The 25,686-nt window shown below is 43.6% G+C and overlaps 1 protein-coding gene across 6 annotated transcripts in view; it reads right to left on the minus strand.

Annotated features, from left to right (window-relative positions):
* Positions 1 to 1,457: 1,457 nt before the first annotated feature.
* Positions 1,458 to 25,686, minus strand: part of ehbp1 (EH domain binding protein 1) — a 140,880-nt gene continuing 116,651 nt past the window's right edge. For all 6 annotated transcript variants that reach the window (XM_056395015.1, XM_056395019.1, XM_056395018.1 and 3 more), the window contains 4 exons: positions 12,579 to 12,678; positions 11,453 to 11,526; positions 3,101 to 3,215; positions 1,458 to 2,677 (listed from right to left, as the gene is read on the minus strand). In XM_056395015.1, coding sequence (XP_056250990.1) covers positions 2,587 to 2,677; positions 3,101 to 3,215; positions 11,453 to 11,526; positions 12,579 to 12,678 — 380 coding nt within the window. In that variant the 3' untranslated portion in view covers positions 1,458 to 2,586. The remainder of the gene's footprint in view (positions 2,678 to 3,100; positions 3,216 to 11,452; positions 11,527 to 12,578; positions 12,679 to 25,686) is intronic.

Raw genomic sequence — 25,686 nt, forward strand, 5'->3', positions numbered from 1 at the left:
AGAACTTTAGTGAATTTAAAACTGATTCGGACGAACAAACAAAACTTCTGTTAAATTGATGAAGTGAAGTTTGAGTTCTGTCCGGATCAAACCAGGCAGCTAATCAAACAAATTTCACTATTTATAGAAGAAATTTAATCCATCTCCACCTCATCTACAAGTGACAGGTGCTGTGAACAATTTTTAAGGTTTTTCCCTTACACACACACACACACACACACACACACTGACACACACAGACACACACAGACACACACAGACACACACACACACACACTCATACAGCCACATGCAGCCCTCTGACGACACCGAGCAAAACGTCCTTCACCGGTTTGGCTCTTCGCTTTATTCTGCAGGTTACAGTCACCCGTGATAAACGCGGTGTAATACAAACTAAAACAAAGCGCCTCGGGGGACGTAAAGTGCGTAACGTGCACGTACAGTCGGTCCCAAGCAGAGAAGAAACGAATCAGCAAATTAATTTTAACGTATTAGAAAGGCCGGGGAGGACGTCTGCTGTCACAACCTATTTCCCTGCTTTAATCGGGGACGGGAGGCTGCCTGCAGGGACGGAGCGGAGGGTTCAACCACAGACACTCATTTTTATTTCATTGTTAATTTTAGTCTCAACATCAGGCTGCGCGTCAGAAAACTGGAGGAAGTTTTTTTTGTTTTTTGTTTTTTTTAAAAAAGGAGGAAATTTAAAATGGCGATTTTTTTTTTCTTCATCTGAAATTTTTTTAAATCGATAGTTTTTTCTGACCTTCCAGTTGTAATTTCCCCTCTCCTTCCCCATCCTCTCCATCCGCGGCTGCGGGTGACCGAGCCTCTCCAGCCCTGCACCCCGTCTCCAGCGCGCACAGAAGCGGCCCAGAGAAAAAAAAAAAAAAAAAACATCTGCTCGGTACAAAGTGATTTCTCTAATCTTCCTCTGAGGAACCTGCTCAGCTCCGACCTCAAACAAAAAACCCGAACGCCAATTTTAATTTATAAACACGCACAAGTCGCAGGGGAACTGAACAGAGCGCCGAATAATAAGCTTTGCTAAACGCAGCGCTCGCTGGTGAATGCAGTGATAGGGGCCACTTATGTGCAGCGCTGCAGCCAAAGGCGTGCATGCATTTCAATAACTTTTTGTTATGTGAAAAGAAAGAAAGGAGAAAAAAAAAAAATCAGGAATGTGTCTGGATCATGTGGGATTGGAGGTAAAATGGAGAAATTGATAGAAAAAAGAATGAAAGCGTTGAGATTACAAGTTTTAGAAGTGTGTGTGTGCAATTATAAAAAAAAAAAAAAAAAATATGAAAACAGACTTCAAAGCCGCAGATTCCATCAAAACTCAACGTTAAAATATGACAACAATTATAAAACGGTGTCCAGACGCGAGGAGATAAATATCTGCAGCTTTAAAATGCGTGTTTTAATCCAGAGCCTTTAAAAAGACGCCACACGCTGCCTTGTGGAGTATGAAATCATAGGGACTTTATTATTGAAGACTTGGGTTATGACACTGGAATAAATAAACAGGTAAATGTTCACACGTAAAGGACAACTGCACCAGATGTGGAGCTCTAAGAGATGCACGTGGAAGCATATTTCTCCTCTTCAGAATACAATAAATACAAACCAAAAGTTGTTGAGCAAAATGCACATGAACTGTGATGGTAGATTCAGTTACAAGCAGCTTATAGGACAAACGGCAATAAATAATATATATAGTTTTTTGTTTTGACTGCATGAATCCTGACAAATAAAGAGGATTTTGTTGCTATTGGTCAGAGCAGTGATGAAAATATACAACATGAGTTTTTTTTGTTTGTTTGTTTGTGTTTTTTTGTTTTTTTTAAACATGATCTTTTGGTAAACTGCTTTCAAGCCAAGACAATAAAAAAAAAAGCAATAGGAAAGTTTAGATTTATGAACGGTAAGGTGTTCCCCTGTTAAGATATTTTACAAGTAAAAACTTTTAAGAGAAATAATTAAAAGAGACACCGTCAAGTAATGAAGTAGCTTGAAAAAAAAAACAAAAAACTGATGGTACAACCAATCTTTTTTTTCCTTTTAAAAGTCCAACTGAAACGTCAGCCGCCTCATCATCCTCATCATCTTCTCAACATGATGAAGAAAAAAAAAAAATAGATAAAGAGAAATCCCCCCATTAAATCCTGTTGTGCTGTACCTCAAACCCACTGCTCTCCACATTCACACAGAGAGGGCTGTGCTGCTGCGTTATTACATACAAATATCACAGCCTTTCCACTGCCTTTGTCTCACACATATTTATATTACATACAAGTACCGATCTGTGTAAAGCAAAGGAGAATTAAAAATAAAAAATACTGTAAATATGTGGGACAGTTGGAGTCAGTATAAAGTTGGTGCAAAGGCATCGCAGGCCTCTAAATTCAGCCGAGTCTCTGAGGTTAATTTGACCGAAACAACAACCAGATAAAGATTCAAATAACTGATAGAAATGTTTAAAAGCCACTATCAAATAATAATAATAATAATAATAATATCAATAATAATAATGATACATTTCTTTTATCGGCTACATTTGTTGGTTGTGTTTTTCTCAAGTGACAATCATTGAAGGACACACTTCTCCTCTTTCTTGGCCATCTTGCCTTTGTTCTGCTCCAGCGTCCTCTCCAGGTGCTCGTCCTCCTCCTCGGCCCTGCGGAGGGCAAAGGTCAAAAGGTCAGATGTGTCAGGGAGGGAGCGGGGAGGAGGCGGGGGTGGGAGCGTGCACACACAGGTAACACAGTTGGCGCCACGGCAACCGTCGCCTTGCCACCTGTGGCGTGGACTAGCGCCAGGGGCCGAGCTCCGACCTTTCGCCTGCCTGGCACCCTGTTGGTGGACGGCGGCGCCAATCTGGACGGGCTCCCGCCCGTGCAGGTGTGCCACCGCCGCCGCCATGCAGCATGAGTGCAGGCTGGCTGGAATGCAACATGTCCTGCAACGTGTTTTCACTATGTCTGCGGTTTGTGGGACGTCTGGACATTTAAAGACGGGCAGCAGACGCTCAGAACTCGCTGCAGGGTGTTAAGTGCTTTTGATTGTGTGTTGCTGTGTGTCTTGATTGTGTGTAACTTACTGTTTCTCCTGGGCGTCCAGGTCCCTGACCAGCGCGTCTCGTTTGTTGACCAGTATGACCAGCTCATCCAGCAGCAGCTGCTCTCGTCTCTTCTGGGCCTCGGTCTTCTGCCAGTCTGCAACGACAAGAGGAACAAACTCCGTCAGAGCTGGACGCACGGACGACGACCTCTTTATTCTAAAAGACATTTTGTCCCATGGATGAAAAGTTATTGTTCTAACCTCCCAGGACCTGGTGAACACGACTGACCAACTACCTCACAACTTTAACATTACAAGACAACATTTCTACAAAAGGCTGAATTACCTCAGATCCTCCTGGAATAGAACGGTTCCTCATGATCACCTCTAATGAAGATGCTTTTAAAAAAAAGACTTTCCAGACGAACTGGACATGGCTTCACTTTAACAGCGCTCTTTATCAGGAACCATCAGATCCCACTGAGGACTGCAGAGCTTCCACATGACGGACGCGCTCTCTGGTCGAGGCTGCAGATCGCTCAGTGGACGGACGCGTTTGGTAAAAGTTCATCTTGTTATTAATCTGCTGGACGGTGCAGAGATGGAGACCAGACCAGTGTGTGAATGTGACGTGTAAACACACTCCGTCAGGTTGTGTGTGCGCACAGTGATGATGTGTTGACCCGAGCAAACACACTTGAAGGATATTGTCATGTTAATGTGCGGCCTCATGACGCACAGATACATGAGAGGAATCTCATTCCCACAGGAACACGCAGCTCATCAGGACCTCACTCATAGTTTCAAAAACACAATGATTGTGCTGCTTGTTTAAAAAGGACTTTAAAGTTTTATACTAACACACTGTGTCTTTATGTGTTCAATGTTTCCTGGTCATGTGATTTCCTAAAAAAGATGATGACAATTGTCATCATGCTCATTAAAAGTGACAGGCCTGTTGTATAAAGCATTTCTTTTCTTCCATTTTCGAGGTTAATTTGGGTAAAATGATGCTGGATGAAGACAGAGTGATTATGTTCCTGTTTCCTGAATTTAAAGGTAAAAAAATATTCCAGTTGAATCGTCATGATCCAAAATCTTTCACAGATTCATTCAAATGAATAGAAACATCTCGACGTCACGTCAGAGACAAACACAGAGCAGCAGTTTGTTCCTCAGCTAAATAAATAAACAAACAAACAAACAAACAAACAAACAGGTGAGCCCCCGACTCTCCTCCATCAGTTCTCCAGGGTCTTTGCAGGAAGGGGCCCCACAGGGCCCCACAGGGTCCAGGTGGGACCCCGATCCAAATCCCCTCAGCTTCTCCCTGGAGAGGGGGGCAGCCCACAGGAGAGCACTCACTCCCCCTGAGGCTCAAATATCCGCCTGGCGCCCTCGGCTCCACATTCACCCAGCACCAGCAGCTCTCCTCCCTCCCTCACCCACAAACACTCAACTACTGTTAAACAATAAAATCATGACAACTTAAATTTCCTCTTTGTAAAATTTAAACCACCATGCAACATGTTCTTATCACGTAAAAACAAGTCAGCTTGTGCAATTAAACTGCATTCAACTTTGTTGCTGCTGCAGCGGCGCAACAAAATGCAGGTTGGCATCTTCTTAAAGCAAACTGATCTGTGCACTGCAACATGTTCAGAAACAGTTCCACTGTGGATTTACACCACTGTCCCACAGCTACACGAAGGCAGGAAATCTGCAGCTCCTCCTCTCGGTGTGAGAACGTGTCCCCTCGAAACACTCCATCCTTTCATATTCAAAAAAACAAAAAAAAACCTCTTCCATCCCAGAGAGGATTCAAACACAGCCGAGCCGTGTGCAACTTCACCCCTCTATCAATATTTAACCGTCTATTGATTCCAGAAGAAAAGGAATGTTGTAAAATGTCAGTCCCAAAATAAGTGTGGCTTTATTAAAAATAAATATTCCCCCCCCTCCTCATTGAGTCAAATTGCGGCAGTCAGGCTGTGTGAGTGTGTGTGTGTCACGCTGGGCCCAGTGTGTTTGTCCTGAAAGGTCTGCGCTCTCTTCATTGGCCCCGCTCGTCCCTTTGAAGTCGACCACAGAGCGAAATGAACACAGTCCCAATATTTGGCTCTCTACGTTCCTCTCTTCCTTTTCTTTCTCCCCCTCCCTTGTTCTTTTTCTCCCTCAGGGAAGCAAATTTACTCTGCTCTGCCTTTGTAGAGGAGTCGAGAAATACTTCAAAACTGCCAAATATGTTCAAACCTGCATCTGGAGAGTTTTTGTTTTGGTTTTTTTTTTAGAGAGAGAGAGAGAGAGAGAGAGACACTGAGAATCAAGACACTCTGTGCAAAGTGTAGAAAACGAAAGGCAGTTGAGTCATCATGTGAGTCATCATCTTTGGATAATTGTGAGACAGGAATGTGTCTCTATATCCGCCATAACTCCACTCTCCCACAATCCTCTCTCAACAAGGCCGGCCCACGAGAGGAGGGTTCAGGAGGATGGTGGAGAAAAAAAAAAAAAAAAATTCCCACAAAAACACAGAGGTATGTTTAAAAAAAAACTGTCCTCCTCCTCCTCCTCCTCCAGTGCACATCTCAGCCAAAAAGCCAAAGTCCTAGTCGACTCAGGGAGGGGAGGGGAGGGGAGGGGGGGGTCGGCGGTTGGGGGTTATGTGGGCAAGCACACTGCTGTCAATCACATGTCGCAGAGTCCCGCCTCCCTCATTAGGAAGGTAAACAATAAAGAGAGCCGATGAGAGACGTGACCAGGCAACACCAGAGCAGGGCAGGCTGGGTAACTAGACACCCAAGAACAAACAAAACACCCTGAAGCCACTCAGACCCCCCCCCTCCTCCACATAAGCCCCGCCTCCCCCATAAGAGAGAGGGGGGGGGGCACAGAGACAGAGAAGTGTGTACAACTCACATGGTGGGTGCGTATTCAGATAAGCCTCGCCGTGCACGCCGATGGTAACCATGTGAGTCTGCACAAGGCACACAAGAATGCGCTGGTTCAAATCCCCATGAACCCCTCCCTGCCCGCTCTCTCCGACACTAAATTTATTCAAGAGAGCAAACTGGTCCAAAGCCTCGTTCTCTCAAAGCGAGGAGAGACAGTCCGACATGCATCTGTCTGTCTGTCTGTCTGTCTCTCTCTCTCGTTTCCTGTCTCACATCATGCAGCGATGTGACATCAAAGGATTCGATCCACAGCTTTATAAGTTGAGAGACAACGTTTTCAGAGACCGAGGACCACAAACACAGATCTATAGAGCTATTCCCCTCTTCCCCTCTGCTCTCTTTACCTCTTGTTCTTGTGTAAAAGGCCTCTAAAAGCTGGTTTTGGCCGAGGTCCAAGTGGAGTCAAGAGACAAAAAGTGTCACCAGAGGAGGAGAAAGTCGACAGGACGGGAAAAGGGCTGATAAATACGGAAAAATGTCTGCAGATTAATTTTTCAGTCTCATGCAAATGTCCATAAACGAAATATAAAAGTTTGGTTGTTGTAGATGCAGATTAAAGACTAAATTGTTAAGAAACATCTCAGCACTTCAGAAAACATCAAATTATTACTAAACAACCCACAAACTGACCAAAGGATCATTCCACTCATGTTTCAACAGCTAAAATTTAAAGGATAAATCTGGTGATTTTTCTTATCGTCATCCCATGAAAAATCCCAAAACCAAAAACTGATCCTACTAACAAAGTGTTGTCTGTGTAGCTGAAGCCTTGTATACGTCACAGAGCTCATCTCGGTCTGGAAACTACTAAAAACACATCAGCGAGCCACACTGCAGCAGCGGGTGACATGTGTCTTCATCACAATGAACACGGCCACTTCTGTATCAATCCCACATGCACCATCCTGCTGCCGGAGACTCTCCCGAGAGCACCAAAGCGTATTAATCCGTGGCTGAAAATAGTTCCCCACAAATGCATCATTTACACCTCTGAGCAAGTTTTTAGTTAATTAACAATACCTGACTTTAAAGATCTCTGTCTTCAGTAGGAACTGATCTGAGTGCCATCGACAAGCTGTGAAAAACACAGAGATGGACTCATGCATCGTTTCTGTATTTACATGGGATTTGTTGACAGTAAGAGTCTCAACAGTCTTATCCAGTACTTCAGTGACACTTCAGCTCAGTATCTTGTTGTCCAGCCTCCTGACTCCACAGCCTGAATCCCATGAAAACCTTTAAGAGACTCCACAGCTCCTAAAAACTGAAACAAGTCAGTGTCAGAGAGCAGGAAACCCAGTTCTAACTTTTCAAAACAAGAGCAGAGCGGACGACAGTCAATGATCCACAAACTTTAGCATGAATGTAAACAAAACGCACAGTTTCAGCATCTGTTCTGCCATATGTTACAATAACCAGCATGTAATATCATGTTAGCTACACTACAGGAGGCACTTGTTTCCTGGAAAACACATAAAGTTACAACTGCTGGAGAAGATGTGAGGAGAATAATTTGTGCATTTAAACCAATTAAGGACTTTATCTTAATTTTTTTTGTGTAACCTGAGTTGAGAACAGCCTAAAAGCCAACGCAAACACCCTGACCACAAATAAATAAAGTAAGACACTGATTACCTAAATTCCCCCAAAGTAAAGTCCGACAACTCCTGGAACAAAGTTACTTGCTATCAGCGGTTCCAGTCAACTAGCAATCCTGAAAGAGTTGGCAACATCATCAAAAGTCGCCCATGTGATAGGATTCCACAGTGCACCTAATCAATCAGGGTCTGTAGCGCGCCGCCCCGATGTGTTACAAAGCCCAAATAGATTTACAAATGGGAAGTGTGTGTGTGTGTGTGTATGTGTGTGTGTCAGGAGTGTGGAGAGGGATAAGCTCCTGCATAGGATTACATATTGATTTTAAACATATAAAAAAGCTTATCATATCAAACCGTAACAGGAAAAACTCTGGGACCCGGCTATGCATAAATCCCTTTTAGATGGCGAGAGGGCGTCCACTTTAAAACATGCACGCACGCACACACACATGCGCGCGCACACACACACAGAGGCCCTTGAAAGCAGCCAAGACACAGTTTTGTGTGTGTGCATACATAGGTGTGAATCGGTAAGCAGATAAAGAGGGCATAGTGGATCAATTTTGTGGCAGGGAGATGAGAGTGTGGCATACAGATGGCATTTTCCTGCCTGGCATCACACCAAGAAGGTACAAGGAGGTGGTTATCACTGAGCACGCTCATAAACAACATCAACACTGGCCCGACAGCCTCCACCTGTCCCCAACCGTTTCATTCTGCAACAGTTGCACATTTAATCAGACTCTGGAAACCGGTTTAAGCATCGGCATGTTGGAGAAACAGCAGCACACCTCACTGTGGATCACTGGATCATGATACGAGCTTAGTGACACTTTCACAATGCAAATCCTGTCTAACCAATATTCCTAAACCCAAAATCATTAACAATATCCTGAAATTATTAAAATAATAATAATAAAAAAGGAACAGCAGCAAGAAAGCATCTTAATTTGGAAAGTAACTAATATCTAAACAGTCAAATTATTGCAGTGGAGTAAAAAGTGCAATAATTTCTTCTGAAATGTCAAAGTTGTACTTAACTACGGTGGTTGAGAAAATGTACCTGGTTACATTTCACCACTGCTGCTACGTGTATGAAATACATTTTATTCCTTCACCAAAAATCATGAAATCAAGAAAAGTTTAGGAATATTTGTCCTTCAGCTTCAAAGTTGATTTCAGATGGATCCTCTCCTCCTGACTCCTCTTTTCCACCTCAAAGCTCCCTGTCTTTCTTCCTCTCCTCCTCTCCCTCCTGACTGTCCTGCAGCTCCAGTCAGCAGCACAAATGTAGAATAAAACGTCATGAGTCATTCTTTTCTCTCTCTCTCTCTCTCTCTCTGTGTTCTGGTCCGCGGCGTCAACAGAGACTGAGCCGAGCGGCTTCACTTAATATCTCCTGCCTTTAACTCTCATCACAACCCACAATGTTTACATTATATATACATTATACAGTTCTAATGGTTTATTCCTGCATCTGTTTTTACAATATTCTCCTCGTCTGCCGACACTTGACGGGAAATATTCTAATAACTGTTGACTGTTACTAACAGCTGGAAACAGCTGCAGCACACTCTGACCTGGACAGAGTGTGTGTGAGTCTGTACATTATGAAGACTGTGGTTCAATATGTGACCATGTGGCCTGACTGAGAGGAAGAGATAGAGGGAGAGTGGTGTGTGTGTGTGTGTGTGTGTGTGTATCATTGCAGGTATATATTTTTCTCAGCAGGGAGTGAATGTGTGTGTGTGTGTGTGTGTGTGACTGGGCAGGTGTATCTCAGCGATGTGTGTTTTTTCTCTCTGCTCTGACTCACACAGTGCATCTCTCTCTCTCTCTCTCTGTGTCATCGACTGGCCAACCAAATCAGCAATTACTCGCACGCCCGACCATCGCTCAATGGACCTGCCCAAGCACCAAATAAGAGCTGGGGAGATGGGCGCCAAACACACACACATTTACACACAGAGAAAGAGACAGACACTCAGGTGGACACACAAACACACCTGTGAGATGTAAACACACAGATGCAGACAAACAGAGACCAACAGATCGTCTCTCTTTAACACACACACACACACACACACACACACACACACACACACACACACACACACACACGCAGGTCTCTTCCCAGCAGCTCAGAACTATCTGTGGCTGCTACAGAAAGGTAGAGCCTGTGAATGTTAAGTGCCTCCCTTAGGGAGGAAAATAAGGCCGGCTGATAAGTTAGTCAGCTGCAAATCCAACAAGTCCACATGAAGGCAGAGAGGGGCGAGGTGACACGACACACACCACCTCTCCACCTCACCTCACACACTATCTCTGCTCTCTCACTTCCACACACACTCACACACAGAGGCGAGCAGGGAGACACGTGATACACATCCGATACAGAGAGAGAGAAATATGCACTCACAGAAGACACACACACACACACACACACACACACACACACAGACGCACACAAACATGAAAGAAACAAAAGCAGACTTCTCTTCAGCACGACACAATATTCGCAAAAACAACCACACACACAAGGTGAGAGGAGGCTCGCTGATACAAACACACACTCTGACATATGAACCAGAGAAAGTGAAATCCTCCTGTTTGAGTCGAGCCGCAGAAACGCTGCAGCTCGATAAATATAAATAAATTAAATGGCCGGGCGATGACAGAGGGAATCAACCTGGACGCAGGCAGCGCGACACCGTCTGCAGCTCCTGCTTGGCTACGCATGTCTGTCTGCCCCCCCCCCCCCCCCCGCCCCGCCCCCCCCGCCTGGCCAACCTCCTTCCTTGCTAATTACAATTGATTTATTATGGACCAGGTAGCTTATCAGGTGCCCGGTGAAATTACAATGGGTGTCTGAAGGCTGTGGGGAGAGGAGGGGTGGTGGTGGTCAATGTCGAATGGTAAAATCAATTAGCATTGATTGGCAAAAGGTTCATTTTGCCAAAGAGGACACAGTCGAAGGGGATTAAACTTCCCTGGCCCCCTGACAACTTTGATACGACACAATGGCTGCTTTTCTGGCTGCGGCATAGTTAACAAGCTTTCAGTAATATAACTGCTTTTTTTTTTAACCTCGCAAACCGTCTCTCAATGCGGCTGTGGCTAGATTTCAAATCAGCCATCGACTAGTCAGGTCTAGCTAGGAAACAGATAGCATTGATCAAGTATCAGGGAGTGAAATCCCTCGCAAGCTCGCATCTTAATCCTCATCAAGAAGCCGACGCAGAATTAAAATCATCCTGCTTAAGGCTCTCGATGAAGGCTGGTTAACAGCTGGACAAAACGCAAGAAACACTCGTGAAAACCATACAGGTGAAGAGAGATGAATCTCTGTGTTATAAAAGTCCAACAACCCTCGACAGCAGCTTTACCTTCTCTTTATCACCGGGGAAGCAGAAAGTAAATCTCAACTGTTGCTGTTTGTCTTCTTCAGTGGCCATTTTGTCCAATAAATAAACATTAACACACACACACACACACACACACACATATATATATATATATATATAGTGATATATAGAACAGGTCAGTCACTGGGAGAGAAAACTGAAGTAAAACGAATGAATGGAGATTATTTGATATGTTGCTTCACATCACTAACATGATCAAGTATATTCCAACTCGTGAAACCTGCTTATTTTTAAGTTGAACTGTCAAAACACATGTAATGACAGAAAATAAAGAGTTTGACATTTAAACTGAATCTACATAATGAAATGAAGGTTTTGTTGCAGGGGGGGAAACACAGATATGAATGTGTACATCTCTCCTGCCTGATACCTGCAGACATATTAAACCTCAGCTGAGAGACGGTGTGTGTCTTACCCTCGATGGCCAGCATGGCTCTCAGCTCTCTGTTCAGCAGTTCGAAGCGTCTCTCCAGATCGTGCTCTTTCTCCCTGTGGCAAGTTAAAGGGAGAGAGAGAGAGAGAGAAAAACACACACACACAACAAAGTTCATCAATATGTTAATGACTAAATCATTAAGCACTTAAAGAAACCTGCAATAAACATCGATTCAGCTACTCGCCTGAACCTTCTCCGGCTTCGCATTAATCTACTGCACATAACTGATACACATACTGCGCTCGCACAGCCCTGGGTGAGTGTGTGTGCATGTGTGTGAGGAAAGAAAGAGGAATATAAGGACAGGGGGTGAACATAGCATGAAAAGAGAGAGAGAGATAGAAACGCATTAATATATGGACATGCCACGAGTGTGTGTCGCCCTGTGTTTCTGCGTATGCACGGGCAGATGTGGTTTGTGTGTGTGTGTGTGTGTGTGTGTGTGTGTGCGTATGTGGCACAAATTGAATTCTTTCCTCTTTCAGCCATATTAAAAAATGAGCTAATTCAGTCCCTAATAGAATTTGTCCTTCACAGGCGCCTTTTCTCTTGGCCTCCACAAAGAGAGAACAGAACGGGCTAATAATCAGCCCTTCTGTCAATTGGCCACTTTAAAAGCCTCCCCCTTTCCCACGATATAATGTGATTATGAATACTTCAATCTCTCCTCCTCGCACACTTTGAAATCCCAACAGCTGCAAATGAAGAAAAAAGGCAGCCTGCGTGTGTGTGTGTGTGTGTGTGTGTGTGTGTGTATGTCTCTCCACCTGTCGCAGCTGGCCACATACAAAGAGACTAGCGATAGAGTGATGATCACCACATTTCTATTGATTTCATATTCCGTCCACATGTAAATCAATGAGCGGATAGACAGAGGGGGTGAATGGAGTGGTGAGTACACTGCCACCCTGTGTAGCGTTAATGATTTTTGATCTGATGCTTGAATAGAAGTGTGATGTTTCCAGGTTTTTAATGCTTCTCAGTGCACGGAAAAAAAAAAAATATCGAAAAACAAACAGGCGCTAATGCAGCCACCTAGCTGTTTTCCAGTCACAGGAAACGCTTTCATCCGACCATGAAAAGGAAAGGATGTTAGGGTACATACAGCAGAGAGAGCTGGTTCTGTCTCCTGATGAGGGCGTTCTTCTTGTTTACCAACATGAACCACTCCTGCATCATGGCCTCCTCCTCCTCCTTGTTTTTTCCTGGAGAGCACACACACACACACACACACACGAACACACACACACACACACACACAGAGAAAAACAAGCAGAGTTACACACATGACGGTAAACCAGTTCAGTAACATCCACAGCTGTTCAAATTTATTACTCAGCTGTTTCCTTGCAAAATTCATTGCGACATTAAATGCACAGTTAGAGGAAAGTATCACATCAGTGACAGTAGATTGAGCCTGACAGATAAAAGGTCTTTTTCTACCAGTGACTGTGTCTGTAAATCACAAAATTAGAGCACAGAGTGTAAACAAGTGTAGAAGCATACACACACGACAGAGACCAGGCAGATAAATGACTCTTTTTGTCGCTGCAGTCAGTGTCCACCAGATATTTGTGTGTGTGTGTGTGTGTGTAAATACACTGCTCGCTTATATTCCTTGTGTAAACATTCACATACTTCACACCACGTCTTTACAATGTCAATACAGCTTCAACCGGGGCGGGATTAACTCAGTGATTACCGTCGAGCGCCTTTACAGAGTGGAGCCTCTCACTGTAGGGCAATGCATATCCCACCAATCACTCAGCGGGCCTTCAAAAAAAAAAACACGGTTCTGAGACTCTCCGACGCTTAGTGTAAAACCTGCTCAACACACAGAGAGCTAGCAAGGCTCAGATGCATGGCTAATGTAAGCTTCGCCCACGCCTGGGGCTAAAGCTCTATGCTGTAACTTACTTACAAGGTACAATAGGATGCGCACAACTGATACGGACACAGCACATCGAATGGGAACCTTCAAATATTAGCCACATAACAGCCACAGGATCAGCCTCCATCGGTCATGTGTGACCTGGAGGAAAAACGGCCGGTCACTTTGACATCAACTCGGCATCTGCTGGCTACCTCACAATGATGATTTCAAAAATATTCATTTAGATTGTAGTGTCTGTGATTTGAGGACCAGTTATTTAAGAGTTATTTTACTGCAATTTGGCAAAAAAATTCAAAGCACAGGACCGGAAGCTGCTGTCGCTCCCAAGTTGATGGAGAGACTAGTAAGAGAAAACAAAAAAAGCTAAGTTATTAAAGCTCTCTGGTGCCATTTAATGCTTTTGTAAGAGACACAAAAATATTGGTTTTTACATGTCAAGACAAAACCTCAAATTAAACGAGAATTCAAATTAAATTAACGTAGTTAAAATAACAGGATTGAGCCTTTAAATGTATTAACACGTTATATTACTTCCCTAATACCAATACTCTGCTACCTTAAATTACACTGTGTTGGTTTTTCAGTTTAACAGGATGAAGCGGAAATATTGGCACCGTTAGTACCTGATACAAGATGAAGATAAACGTCAGTGCTTTAAACCTGAAAGCCTGTAAACATGTAGATTGTTATAAAATAATATAAAAAATACGTTCGTTTTAGTTCTGGAACAACATCTCACGTGTATTAGAAATGTAAATATTATTTATTCGTTATGACTGAGTTTTTCTACACTTGTATATTTTGCTGTTGTCCGAACACACTCCAGTGTGGTCAGTTCACTTAGCCACTGTTTACGTCTAGATTTGGGATATGAGCTTTGTGGCACTGGAGGCCAGTTAAACAGCGACAACAGCATTAATCTGACACTCAGTGCGTCTGTGAGGAGAAGAAATGGATGAAAACAGAGGACGCGAGATGAAAGATCGTCTTAGGGCTTATGTTATTATCTCTCGCTGTTTTTTTCTCTCTTTCTCGAGAGGAAGGTTTAATAGTCGGGAAGCTACAACAGGCATCATAACAGAATTAACACTAAGACGCCATTTCATACCACTTATTAATTGGCGGCCCTCTAAATAAAAAAGAAAGGCATTGTTACGCCAACATGTATGCGAAGTTTTGATATTTTCTATTCTATATCATTTTTTCTGATGGATCAAACGTCGCTGATGTCGTGTTTTAAGCTCATTACACTGATGCTTTTATTGGGAGACTCTCTGGATCTGTGCAAATGTGACTGACTGAGCTGCTACCAAAGAAAACCAAGAGAAATTTGTCTTTCTCTGTCACACACACACACACACACACACACACACACACACACACACACACACACTGCTGTTCATGGCAGAGAAGAGGGCGCATTGGGCCGCTGCGTCATTGACGACAAAAGGCAGGCGCGTGGATGTGTGCGCGGACACCGGTGAGTGTGTGGACATTTGTGATACTCTGAGCCAGCAGATGTATGTAATTTCATTTAGAAGGGTGGAGCGGGGAGGAGGGAGGAGAGAGACGGGAAAAAAAAAAAAGAATGTGCGAATGAAAGAAAGCTTCAGGATTTAGTGGAATCGGGGGCTCGTGGATTACTGTAGTCAACTTTGAAACGGACGACACTCGGAGGGGGGATAAAGCCGGCGCTGACAGGTCATTGTGCTGCCTCGAAGTCAAATAAAACAAGCAAATAATAATGGCAAATATTAAGCTCCTGTGACATTGTGGCGAGGCGGGCTAGAAGACGAGGGGGGATTATAAAGCTATATCCCCCACCGCTAGCCAGCCAGCAGCTACCAGCCAACCATCAGCCGCATTTTATGAAAGGAGAAAGGGGAGGCGAAGGGAGGGAAGAAGGAGAAGAGGGAAGAGAAAGGCAGGAAGGTCAGAGGAAAGGTAGGAGAGGAGGACAGGAGGGAGGAGAAAAGAAGGGAATGAAGGGTAGAAGGAAGGAGAAAGGGAGAGATGAACAAGAGATGAACAGAGGAGAAAATGGTGAATGTGGGATAACTGGAGGAGGGAGGGAGCGAAGGAGGGAATGAGGGCAAGCAGGTGAGCGATTTGAAGGCAGAGAGAGACGAGGAGATGGAAGGATGGAGGCAGGACGAGTGGCGCAGGACGCTTGACAGCTGCTCAGCATCCTCCTCCCTTCACTCAACCTCTTCAGGGTTGAACTCTGACCTCCAGATACCGCCTAGCTCTTAAAGAGACAGAGGTGTGTCCAATAAATATCAGACTAATTTCACAGTGGACAAACGCAAAAATGAGGATCTGCAGATAAACATTTTTAATGTGTTTTTTTTTGTGGAGTACTATTCCAAAACTAAGAATTATTTTTATAATTGATTATTCTGTTGTTCACTGATTGATTATTTGTCTCTTGTCAGAAAATAGTGAGAAATGGGGAATTTCCTCAAGCCTCAAAGCATCTTCAAACTGCTTATTTCATCCAAAAAAAAAAAATTTAATCACCTACGCTTACATGCATTATGTTAATGAAATCACTGAAAGGCACCAGAAAAATTATATAAAACATACAGTAAAATCAGTTTAAAAAAAGAGCCTGTTTTGTGTTTTATATATGTAGAAGAGCTGAACTGTTTCCCAACGCATAAACCAAGGCTCTATTGCAAGGTTGGGGGTTGGATTCCCACTGGGACAACCCTTTTTCTAAAAATGCATCCACTTGCCGTACTGTAATGAGTGCGTCCACCAAATGGCATATGTTGAGAGTGACAACAACAGAGAAAAAAAAAAACTGCTGAACGTTGTGTTGTATGAAGACAAATGGTGTAAATATCCCTGGCAGGCAGCACGGACACTGTGTCTGAATCCAGCCTTGGCTCTGAGACTCTGTGGATCCATGCTGGCTCTCAGGGGGCCATCTTGGATCAAAGCATCTGGCAGTTTGGCAGGTTGCATTCTGGGTCTTGCTGCTTGCCTTACACGCCATTTCTCAGTGCTCAACACAGAGCAGGGCAGAGCAGACACAGGCCAAAATCTACTGAGACTGAAGCAATAAATTTGGCATTGTTACAATGTTTGATCAGGACATCAAAGGATTAGTGAAATATGTCTGATGGAGATACTCTGGGTTTCCCTACCTACCGGAAACTTTATCGTCATTAATATCATGTTTAGTGTTCCCTCAGCTATCAGTGCGGCTGCAATGGTGAGAAACACACAAGATACAATCAACTCACACACAAATACACACACACACGAGATACAACTGATACACACATCCTGACAACCCCTCTATCTGATTGCCTGTCTCCTTCTCTTGTTTCACTCTCTCTGTCTCTCACACACACACACACCACACACACACACACACACACACACACACACACACACACACACACACACACACACACACACACACACACACACACACACACACACACACACACACACACACACACACACACACACACACACAACACACACACACACACACACACACACACACACACACACACACACACACACACACACACAGGATTCAGTGATGCACTGTGGTGTGAGGAGGGAGACTGTTTTCCTTAAGGCTGGAAAAAGGCAGGTTTGTATAGGTCAGTGTGTTTGTGTGCATCCATATGAGGGACACCGAGAGGGAAATACAGAAATAAAACAGAGGGAAGACAGAGTGAGCCTCTACAGCCAAATAAGATTAAGATAGTTATCTTGTCCACCGTTTCATTCAGTGTACATAGGAATAATGAAACCCACCCTGAGGTGGTCAAACTGCTGCTGGTCGGTGCTGGTTTTTTTAATTGTGTGAGTACTGTCACTGCGTCTCACTAAATACATGCATGAGAAGTTGTAATGAGTAAATATTGATTGACTGTATTTTCAGCGGACTGTTTTTCATTTGCTAAGATGCCCAATGCTGGCTAATGAATCTTTTCATCTCTGTGATGTCAGAGAGTTGTGAAACTGTAATTTTCCAGACACCAAGATGAAATCTTCGGATTGCTTCTTTTGTCTGAGGAACAGTTCAAAACCCAAAAGGTAGTTCATCTACAAAGATAGAAAACAGAGAAAAGCTGAAAAATCCTCACAATAGAGAAGCAGGAAAGTAACAAAAGTTGATCATTTTTGCTTGATAAATTATTTCAGTGATTAACTGATAACAAAAATTGTCGTCAATCCATTTTCTCTCATTAAACTAATTGATAAATTCACCATTTGCTTCAGCACTAAAGTGCAGCGGTTCATACTTTGACCTTCCGGTTACGAGGGGACCTTTGATCAGTCTGCCATCTGGCCACTTACAAACTACAGGTATTTGTTTCGTTGTTATGAAATTTGGAAACTGGACAAACAGGAAATCCTACATTTGTCTTCCCTTGAGAAACTATTTGTGCCTTGAAGGAGTGAGCTTGAATAACAGGGACAAAATGAATGAGACAGAAAGAGAAAAACATTAAAAGCTGCGATCACAGCACGTTCATCTCATTTCTTATCCCACCATTTTGCCATTTAATCCAATAGCTGCTAATCCAATTTGTCTATCGGACATGTAAAAAGGCGGGGGGGAGGAGAAAGAAGAGGAGGAGGGAAAGGGAGGAGATACGAGCCGAACTTCTCTTCTGTGTCCAAGTCACTTTCTGAATTGCAGTTTATTTAGGGACGAGCCGCACTTGTGTCTCTCCCATCGCTCTCTCCATCCGACCGTCAAGCCCGTCTGATATCAGCAGGGATCAGGGAAGATGAAAGCCAAAGACGCATGAAAGGAAATGAGAAAAGAAGGAATAAAAAGAACAGGATGAACATTGTTTCCTGTGATTAGGTAAGAGCTCGTTAAAAGGCTGTCACTGCAGCGATGTGAATATGCATGACAGGGGCCGGCCTAATCAGAGAGGTCTGTGGCGAGGACCGGAGGGGGGGGATTGTGCGTAAGTAGCCTACTGAAGACTTGATTTAATTAATGTGAGTAGAGGAGTGTCTTGTTAGGACGGAGAGAGCGAGAGAGACTGAGAGTGTGGCTTATAACCAAGAAAGGTGAGGGTGCTCGTGAATTAAGCTTTGGCCAGAAAACATAATCTAAAACCTGCAGCAGTGATGTTCTTTCATGCTGGAGGAGATTTTCATTCATGGTAAAATCAGTCAAACAGTCTCTCTCTTCTTTGCCTTTCTTGTTGATACTAAAAAATAAAAACAGAATCAGTGCACAGAATAATGCAGACTGAATGCAACAGTTGCCACAATTCCCAACTCATCATTACAACACTTACGATATGTGTAAGAATCAAACCCCCCCAACTCAACACTGCACATGTGATTCCTCCTGCTCTCTCCTATTGCCCCCCCCCCCGCTCTGCTGGAGTGGTGCTGAGGGCTATTTTTCCAGGGAGGCCTGTACGAGGCCTTTTTAGCTGCCCTCAATGGCACAATGGTCCCCAGCATATAGAACAGATTCCTGCTTTATTGAACCTGTGTATAATGTCTGGTGAATGGAACACATTAACCGATTCACACTCACCTCTTCCCCTCCCCCCTCCCGGATAGCAAAAAGGAGAAAAGTAAAATAAGAAAAAAAAGAGAAAAGAGGAGGAAAAAAAAAAAAATCCTCCTCTCACACTGAGGCATAATGACTGCCTTTTCCACCGGTGTCATTTGTCAACCACTGCTTGCTTTACAACTTACAAAGGAGGCGGAGGTAGGGGAGAGAGCAGGAGACGCAGGAGCGGCTGTGACTGGGAGTTTTGGGGGCAGAGGGGGTGAATTGGTTCTTTTCCAGAGTCATAAGTGGTTCTGCATAATTATTTGTTTCTAATTACTAAGTGTGTTAACAGTGGAGCTCTATCTTTCTGTCAGTAGGATGATGGGAAATGAAACTGCTGAATTCATTATGTGTGAACTTAAATAATGAGTAAAATGGAAGAAGCCATTGAAAAAGAATCACTGAGGCCAATCTGGGTTTGAAATGAATACCTGCTGAGGTGTCATTCGTTAATTAAATAAGGGGAACAATTATCCTGGGAAAAAGAAACAGCTCATCTGCCTCAATGATAAATAATTATTATCAGCCCATGATGGCCACTGTCAACTGACCGTGAGTCAGTCAAATCAAAGCACAGCTGCACTTCAACATCTGCAAAACCTCCTTCTGTCTCTCCATTAACTTGACAGTTAGTCTTACATCGGTAATGATGACACAACGGTACTAATTTAAAATGCTACATCTACTGCACATAATATGCTAATCTGTAAACATAATAAAAACATAAAAACAAAACATGAGCTGTCAAATTTTTTGTAAGTATGTTTAATAATTACCCCCAACCTTGTCTGTTTTAGCAGTAACATTTATATAACAGCAATTTGTCAAAACTGCTGCCTGGATTATGTTCACTGGAAATGTTTTTTCCCGTCAGGTAAATGCTCTGTGCGTTCTCGCGCTGCACAGAATTTGTCGGCGTACGAGGCACCTGAGACTTTGCATCCTGAATCCTGCCTGTGGTTAAATTTAGGCAGGAGACGCACTGTGGTTAAGGTTAGGGGAAGACTGTGGTTTGCATAAAATAAACAAAAACAAACATTTACACAGAACTCCTTCTGTATTGCCGTAAAGAAGACCCTCCATATTGCTTGTTTACACTGAAACAAACAAAGCTGGCATATGTGATTTCAGATGGCGTGTCAGTCCCCTGGAGTCAGAGGCGTGATGTTTGACACAAAAACTGCAAATGGCGTCGGCGTCTGTCCCGCCATGCCAGCTCTCATTTTCACACAGGCCTCCATTACCGGAATAACGGTGGAACAACATTTCACCCCCCCGCGTTTCTACCTTTTATACAGAAGAACGAGGCAGAATAAAGGCGCAACATTCCTGCCTTCAACAGGCTGTGTAAAGAGGCAGAGGTGGGACCTATATTTGTATAAATATATATTAGTATAGTATAATCTGTGTTTTCTTAGTTCAGAGCCAACAGTTAATTTTGGACAGAGACCAATAATCATGATGATTATTGGTGCTTGTAATGTCCTGTAAAAGCGAGTGCTGTTATCGCGCCGCTCTGGTTGTGAGCACTGTTTCAGGGGCAGATGAACTGTGAGCGTTAGTTAAGTAGGATTGCCAAAGCCTTTTTTAATGAGCAGGATGGTGCAGTGCACGTATGCAGCTCCTATCATGTCACTGTTTGAACATTTGAGTTCAGAGACCATTTTAAACACAGGAGATAGGTTTGTCATGCTAATATGTTTCCTCCTCTCATCCTCCTCTTTTAAACACACCCACCTCCTCTGTCTCCTGTGCTAACTATCCTACGTATACAGAAACACACACACACACACACACACACACACACACACACACACACACACACACACACCCCCTGGGCAAACACATTTGACCTCAGAGCTAACAGTAGACCAACCTCCAGACACTTCTCATTCCTCCACCTCAGAGGTTAAGAAGGGGCGGGGGCTCGGGCAAACACAGTTCACATAATAGACTGACTCTGGAGATGAAATGTTCATATTAGGAGGCTTCACTTTGTACACACACACACACACACACACACACACACTTTCTGTTGCTTGTACAGAGAGATGAAGAGTGTATTTGCGTAAGAGAAGTCATTTACGCAGCTTTCTCTCTCTCACTCCTAATTTAACTCCTCTCTCCTCTTTCAACTCTCTCTACATTCTCATTTTAATTCAATAAACTAAATGTGCATTAATGAGTTATACTTAACTAGTTGATTCTTTAACTGACTATTAAATAACGGGAATAAATTGGGGTCAGATTGGAGAAAAAACAAATGCCATTCCTGGAGTATTTCTCTGTCTAGCAGCAACCAGCCAAGCTGTGACAATCACACAAATACACTCCTCCTCCTAAACTCACTCCCCCTCACACACATCTCCTCCCTCCCCCCTCCCTCCCTCCCCCTTCTCCATCAAATTGTGTTTTTGCTACAAATCAATAAACATTATCAGAGAGTGGCAGACTATGGGCTGGTGGAGGCAGCCTCTGTCTGTTAAAGCCCAGACCGCCCTGTCTCTATCACAGCCTGGGTGAGAAGGCCAGGAGGATTCAGACACACACACACACACACACACATAGAAAAAGGTAGACAACATGAATCCACAGACGCACGCAAACACAAACATACATGTAACAGGGATTTTACAGTAAACATAAGATGGAAGCAGACGTGCTTGATGATCACAAAGCAAGTGTCGGATGCATGTGCGTCCTACAGGGAGTGATTTTCTCGCATCCATACGATGCAGACACACAGACAGCAGAAAACAATCAAAGTGCGCAGACTGGAGAAGAAAAGAACAGCAGTGAAGCGTTGAGGTGTTTAACAATAATCCTAACAGCACAGCACAAGCTGTTTTGACCATGCCATTCAAAGTCAATCAGAAATTAAAATAAAAAAAATAAAAAATCAGAGTCTATGACGCTAACAGCGACGTTAAACCCTAACCCATTAGGTCGCTGTATCACCACTCCATGCTTGTCAGCTCGCTTTAGCTTTAGCGTCAGAAATCCCCGCTCTCTCCAACGCTCTACAAGAACCATTTAACTGAGCTCTAAATAAGATGATTTTCAACCTGTCCCCACTTAGCTTGGGGCTGGAAAAGGAAAATCAGGGGGCCTGCCATACACCATTTCTCAATTACCTTTCTCATTATTGTCACCCGCGTTCATTACTACTATTATCATCCTCCCTTTTCTGTTGCACCCCGCACTTTAGGCTAGCTTAGGCCGTTGTGGCTGTCGTGTTGGATGAAGAGAAGGAGGAGAGCGGCAGAATCGAGAGCTTTTTTTTGCAAGGCCAGAGCACTTCAGGTAATTAATATAGCAAGAGGGGGCAGATGAGAGGAGACAGAGAATATGTGAGTGTATGTAGGCCTGTGTGTGTTTTTGCTGAAATGCCTGATTGGGGAGCTCACCTGCCGATACCCCCTAAAAGGTATTTCATTAGTGAGCCTTTTACCATACAAGCAGAGGAACAAAGCCTCGGTTACGCCTGTCTCCACTCCAACTCAACGGGGCCCTCCAGGACGCCTGTAGCTGTGTGTGGGAAGAGTAAAGAAGAGTGGAGGAGCAGAGAGGAGAGGCGAGGAAAGGCTATCCCCGTTCATAATCTCATGACAAAAGGCAAAAAGGCATCATCCTATTAACAGCGTGATCTTCACCAGCTCATGCTAGCTCCTTTCCACAGGGGGCTCTCTTTTATTATTAAGGTGAGTGGGTGATAGGGAGCAGGAAAGGCGCCCGGTGCCTCCCTATTAGCTCTGGGACAAGAGGAGGTATGAAGGGGGAGAGGAGAGACCCCATGCCGGGGTCCTGCTCTGAGTCTTTTTTTCTTTTCTTCAGAATGAGACCCTTTGCTCGGACCTTTGGGGGCTGGCTTCTATTAGGCTTCAGTGATACAACACAAAGTGGGAGAGTTTCTTCAATCAAACACCGCAACACCTGCAGCGATGCTCACTGGGAAAACATCCTCAGCTCCACCTGTTAAAACTCATTTGAAGATGGCTCACCTTACTCGTTCAGCTCCCACAATACCGATTATTATGTCAGAGATCAGATATTAAGGGAACGCTTGCTTTAAATATTGTGAACGCTGCAGAACTACCTGCTTCTTTTTTTGTGTACGTCCTGAGTCCCAGTGATTCTCAGTGGCTGAAAAGCAAATTCACAAACTTGCGTTAGAAAGATATTTGTTGTTTACTGGTGTAGCGGCTTAAAAACGTCCCGTAGACTTTGACTGATGCTCCAAACAGCATATCCTGTACAAGTTACTGGTCACACAGAATATAAATGCAGCACTACAGTTAATTGTATATGCATGATGAATTCACTAAAACACATTTCTCTGCTGCTTGTTTCTAACTGTAGACTCAGTGGAGATGGTACATGTTGCTCTCTGCTGCCGCAGGTGATTATTTGTGTCAGTGTTCGCGTCACCTCAACAACGTTAAAGTTAATGAAAGGGACTTGAAGTATTACAGAGTTGGGGTAAAGGGAATTTTTTTTGTACCAGCCTGCGTATCCAACAGCAGCGTTGCTAAAACAGACAGTGTTGTGTATGTGAGAGAGAGAGAGAGAGAGAGAGAGAGAGAGAGAGAGAGAGAGAGAGAAAGAGAGAGAGAGAGAGGGAGGGCGACTGAGTGAGGGAAAGAGAGATTAGAGAGAGGTCTGTTTTTCTGTTTGAGTGTTTTGTTTTCTGCTCAGTAGGGGTGCTTGCCTCTAGCCTCAGGTTACACAAGGGAATTGTGGGAAAAAAAAAAAAAAAAGTAGCTTGAGTTGTGTTTGTGAATGACAGCCATGGCAGGCTTAGTGTTAAATGTGGTGAAACTGCTTAATACAGACACACGTAAAAAAAACCCACTAAATTCTTCTTTCTCGCACTGAATTCAACTTTGTTCAGAAATTACTTTCTTACTTTTTCTTCTTTTTGTTTCTTTTCTTAGTGAAAATTATTTTACATTCCCTCTCACTCGAAACTTGTTGGACTAATTCTACCTTTAACATTACAACTGTTTTTCTGTAGCTGATTTACGTATACATTTGGGATGTTGGTTACACAGAGACTGAAGCTTTTGCTGCAGCTGAACACGTTCCAGGGGCTTTATCAGTACAAACATAAACATAAACGTCCCACTCAGTTCTGAGTGTCCAGCCAAATTCTGTCTGCACAATGACCAATGAATTTGGCTTGTTTATACACCCACACTAAGAGACGGTAAATGAATTGTTAGGCAACGACTGGGACATCCCAGACGGAGGTAAATTAAATGAGGATATGCAGCAGGAGGAGCAACAACAAGGCTTCAGAGTGATTTTACCAACATGTCTGGGATGGTCAGATCAGTCACTGCCAACCTGGAAAATACCATCATAGAGAAAAGTCACAAATGCTTTTATCCTGTGCACATGCGACTTGAAAGACAATAACAAAAGCCTTTATTTTGCTTTTGCAATATGTTTAAATTGACTTAATGCACTAATTTTAATACAAAATTTAATAATCTTTAAACTCCTCTCTTTCTAAGTCATATTTCCTGAAAGCAACTTAAATATTCTCATATATGTATGTGCAGGTTTGTCATGTGATCCTATCCTGTTCAGACTGGCTCTGCTGCCCTGGTAACTTCACCCACTGTTCAAATACAAACACACATTAATTAAAAACGTATATGAATGTTAAATGCGAGAGTCAATATGCATTTATAGGTACAACAACTGTCGTTCCTGCAGTGTGACGACGTACGGCTTCAACAAACCAACCTCCAAACACTCTCACCTGCATAAAACTCAGTGTTTTGCTAATTCAGTGAGACAGAGAACTTTCAGGGACCTTTAAAGGTGTGTTAAAAGTACAGACTACAGATACTCGAGAGATGCACTTCTTCCAACTCGCTCGCCTTACAACCACACACACAGACACACACACACACACACACCTCTCATCATCGTCGTCCTCCATTCTCCTCTCTAGCCCAGTAAAAAGCCTGTGATGACCTGGGTGTGTAGCTTATTAACCTCTCCATCAGTTCTTATCAGCCAATGAATAGCCCAGTCATCTGCCCCTCCTGCTCAATCTGAGGGCAAAAAATTTCTCCTCACGTCAGGCCTATAATTCAATCCACACACAAATCATTTAAGGAGTGCGCACATACACTCTCTCCCCCCTCTCTCTTTTTCTCACACACACACACACACACACACACACACACACACAACACACACACACACACACACACACACACAGAGGGGAGTGGATCAGTGGAAACATTTTGTCAACCTTGGTCCAGGTGGGCTTCCAAGTCTGATGTGGACCAGATGTTACAGAAATGATCAACAATTGAAGAAAACAACAGAAGTAGTGTAATATGGTGTGTGTGTGTATGTGTGTGTACATGTGTGCCTGTGTCTGCATGCATGAGTGTGTGTGTGTGTGTGTGTGTGGTGTGTGTGTGTGTGTGTGTGTGTGTGTGTGTGTGTGTGAGGGCCAGAATAAATTAATGGCTGATTTCTCCCCTTGCTTTGATGGCATTAAGAGCCCTCTTCTTCTCAATGTGCCGCGTTAAATGCTTTTCTCTCTTTCCCTCCGTCTCTCCCTTCTTCTTTTTTTTTTTTTTTTTGACAAGCAGGGCCACCCAGCAGAAAGCAACTGATGCAAAACGCCGGAGTAATCCCTCCTCCATCCACCACCACCACCCCTCCCGCTATCTTCAGTCTTTGACACAGTAGCCATTATCTGTGGGATTTAGTTAAACCAAACCTTCATGTATTTGT

The sequence above is a fragment of the Seriola aureovittata genome, chromosome 14 (assembly GCF_021018895.1).
Source record: "Seriola aureovittata isolate HTS-2021-v1 ecotype China chromosome 14, ASM2101889v1, whole genome shotgun sequence".
Taxonomy (NCBI): domain Eukaryota; kingdom Metazoa; phylum Chordata; class Actinopteri; order Carangiformes; family Carangidae; genus Seriola; species Seriola aureovittata.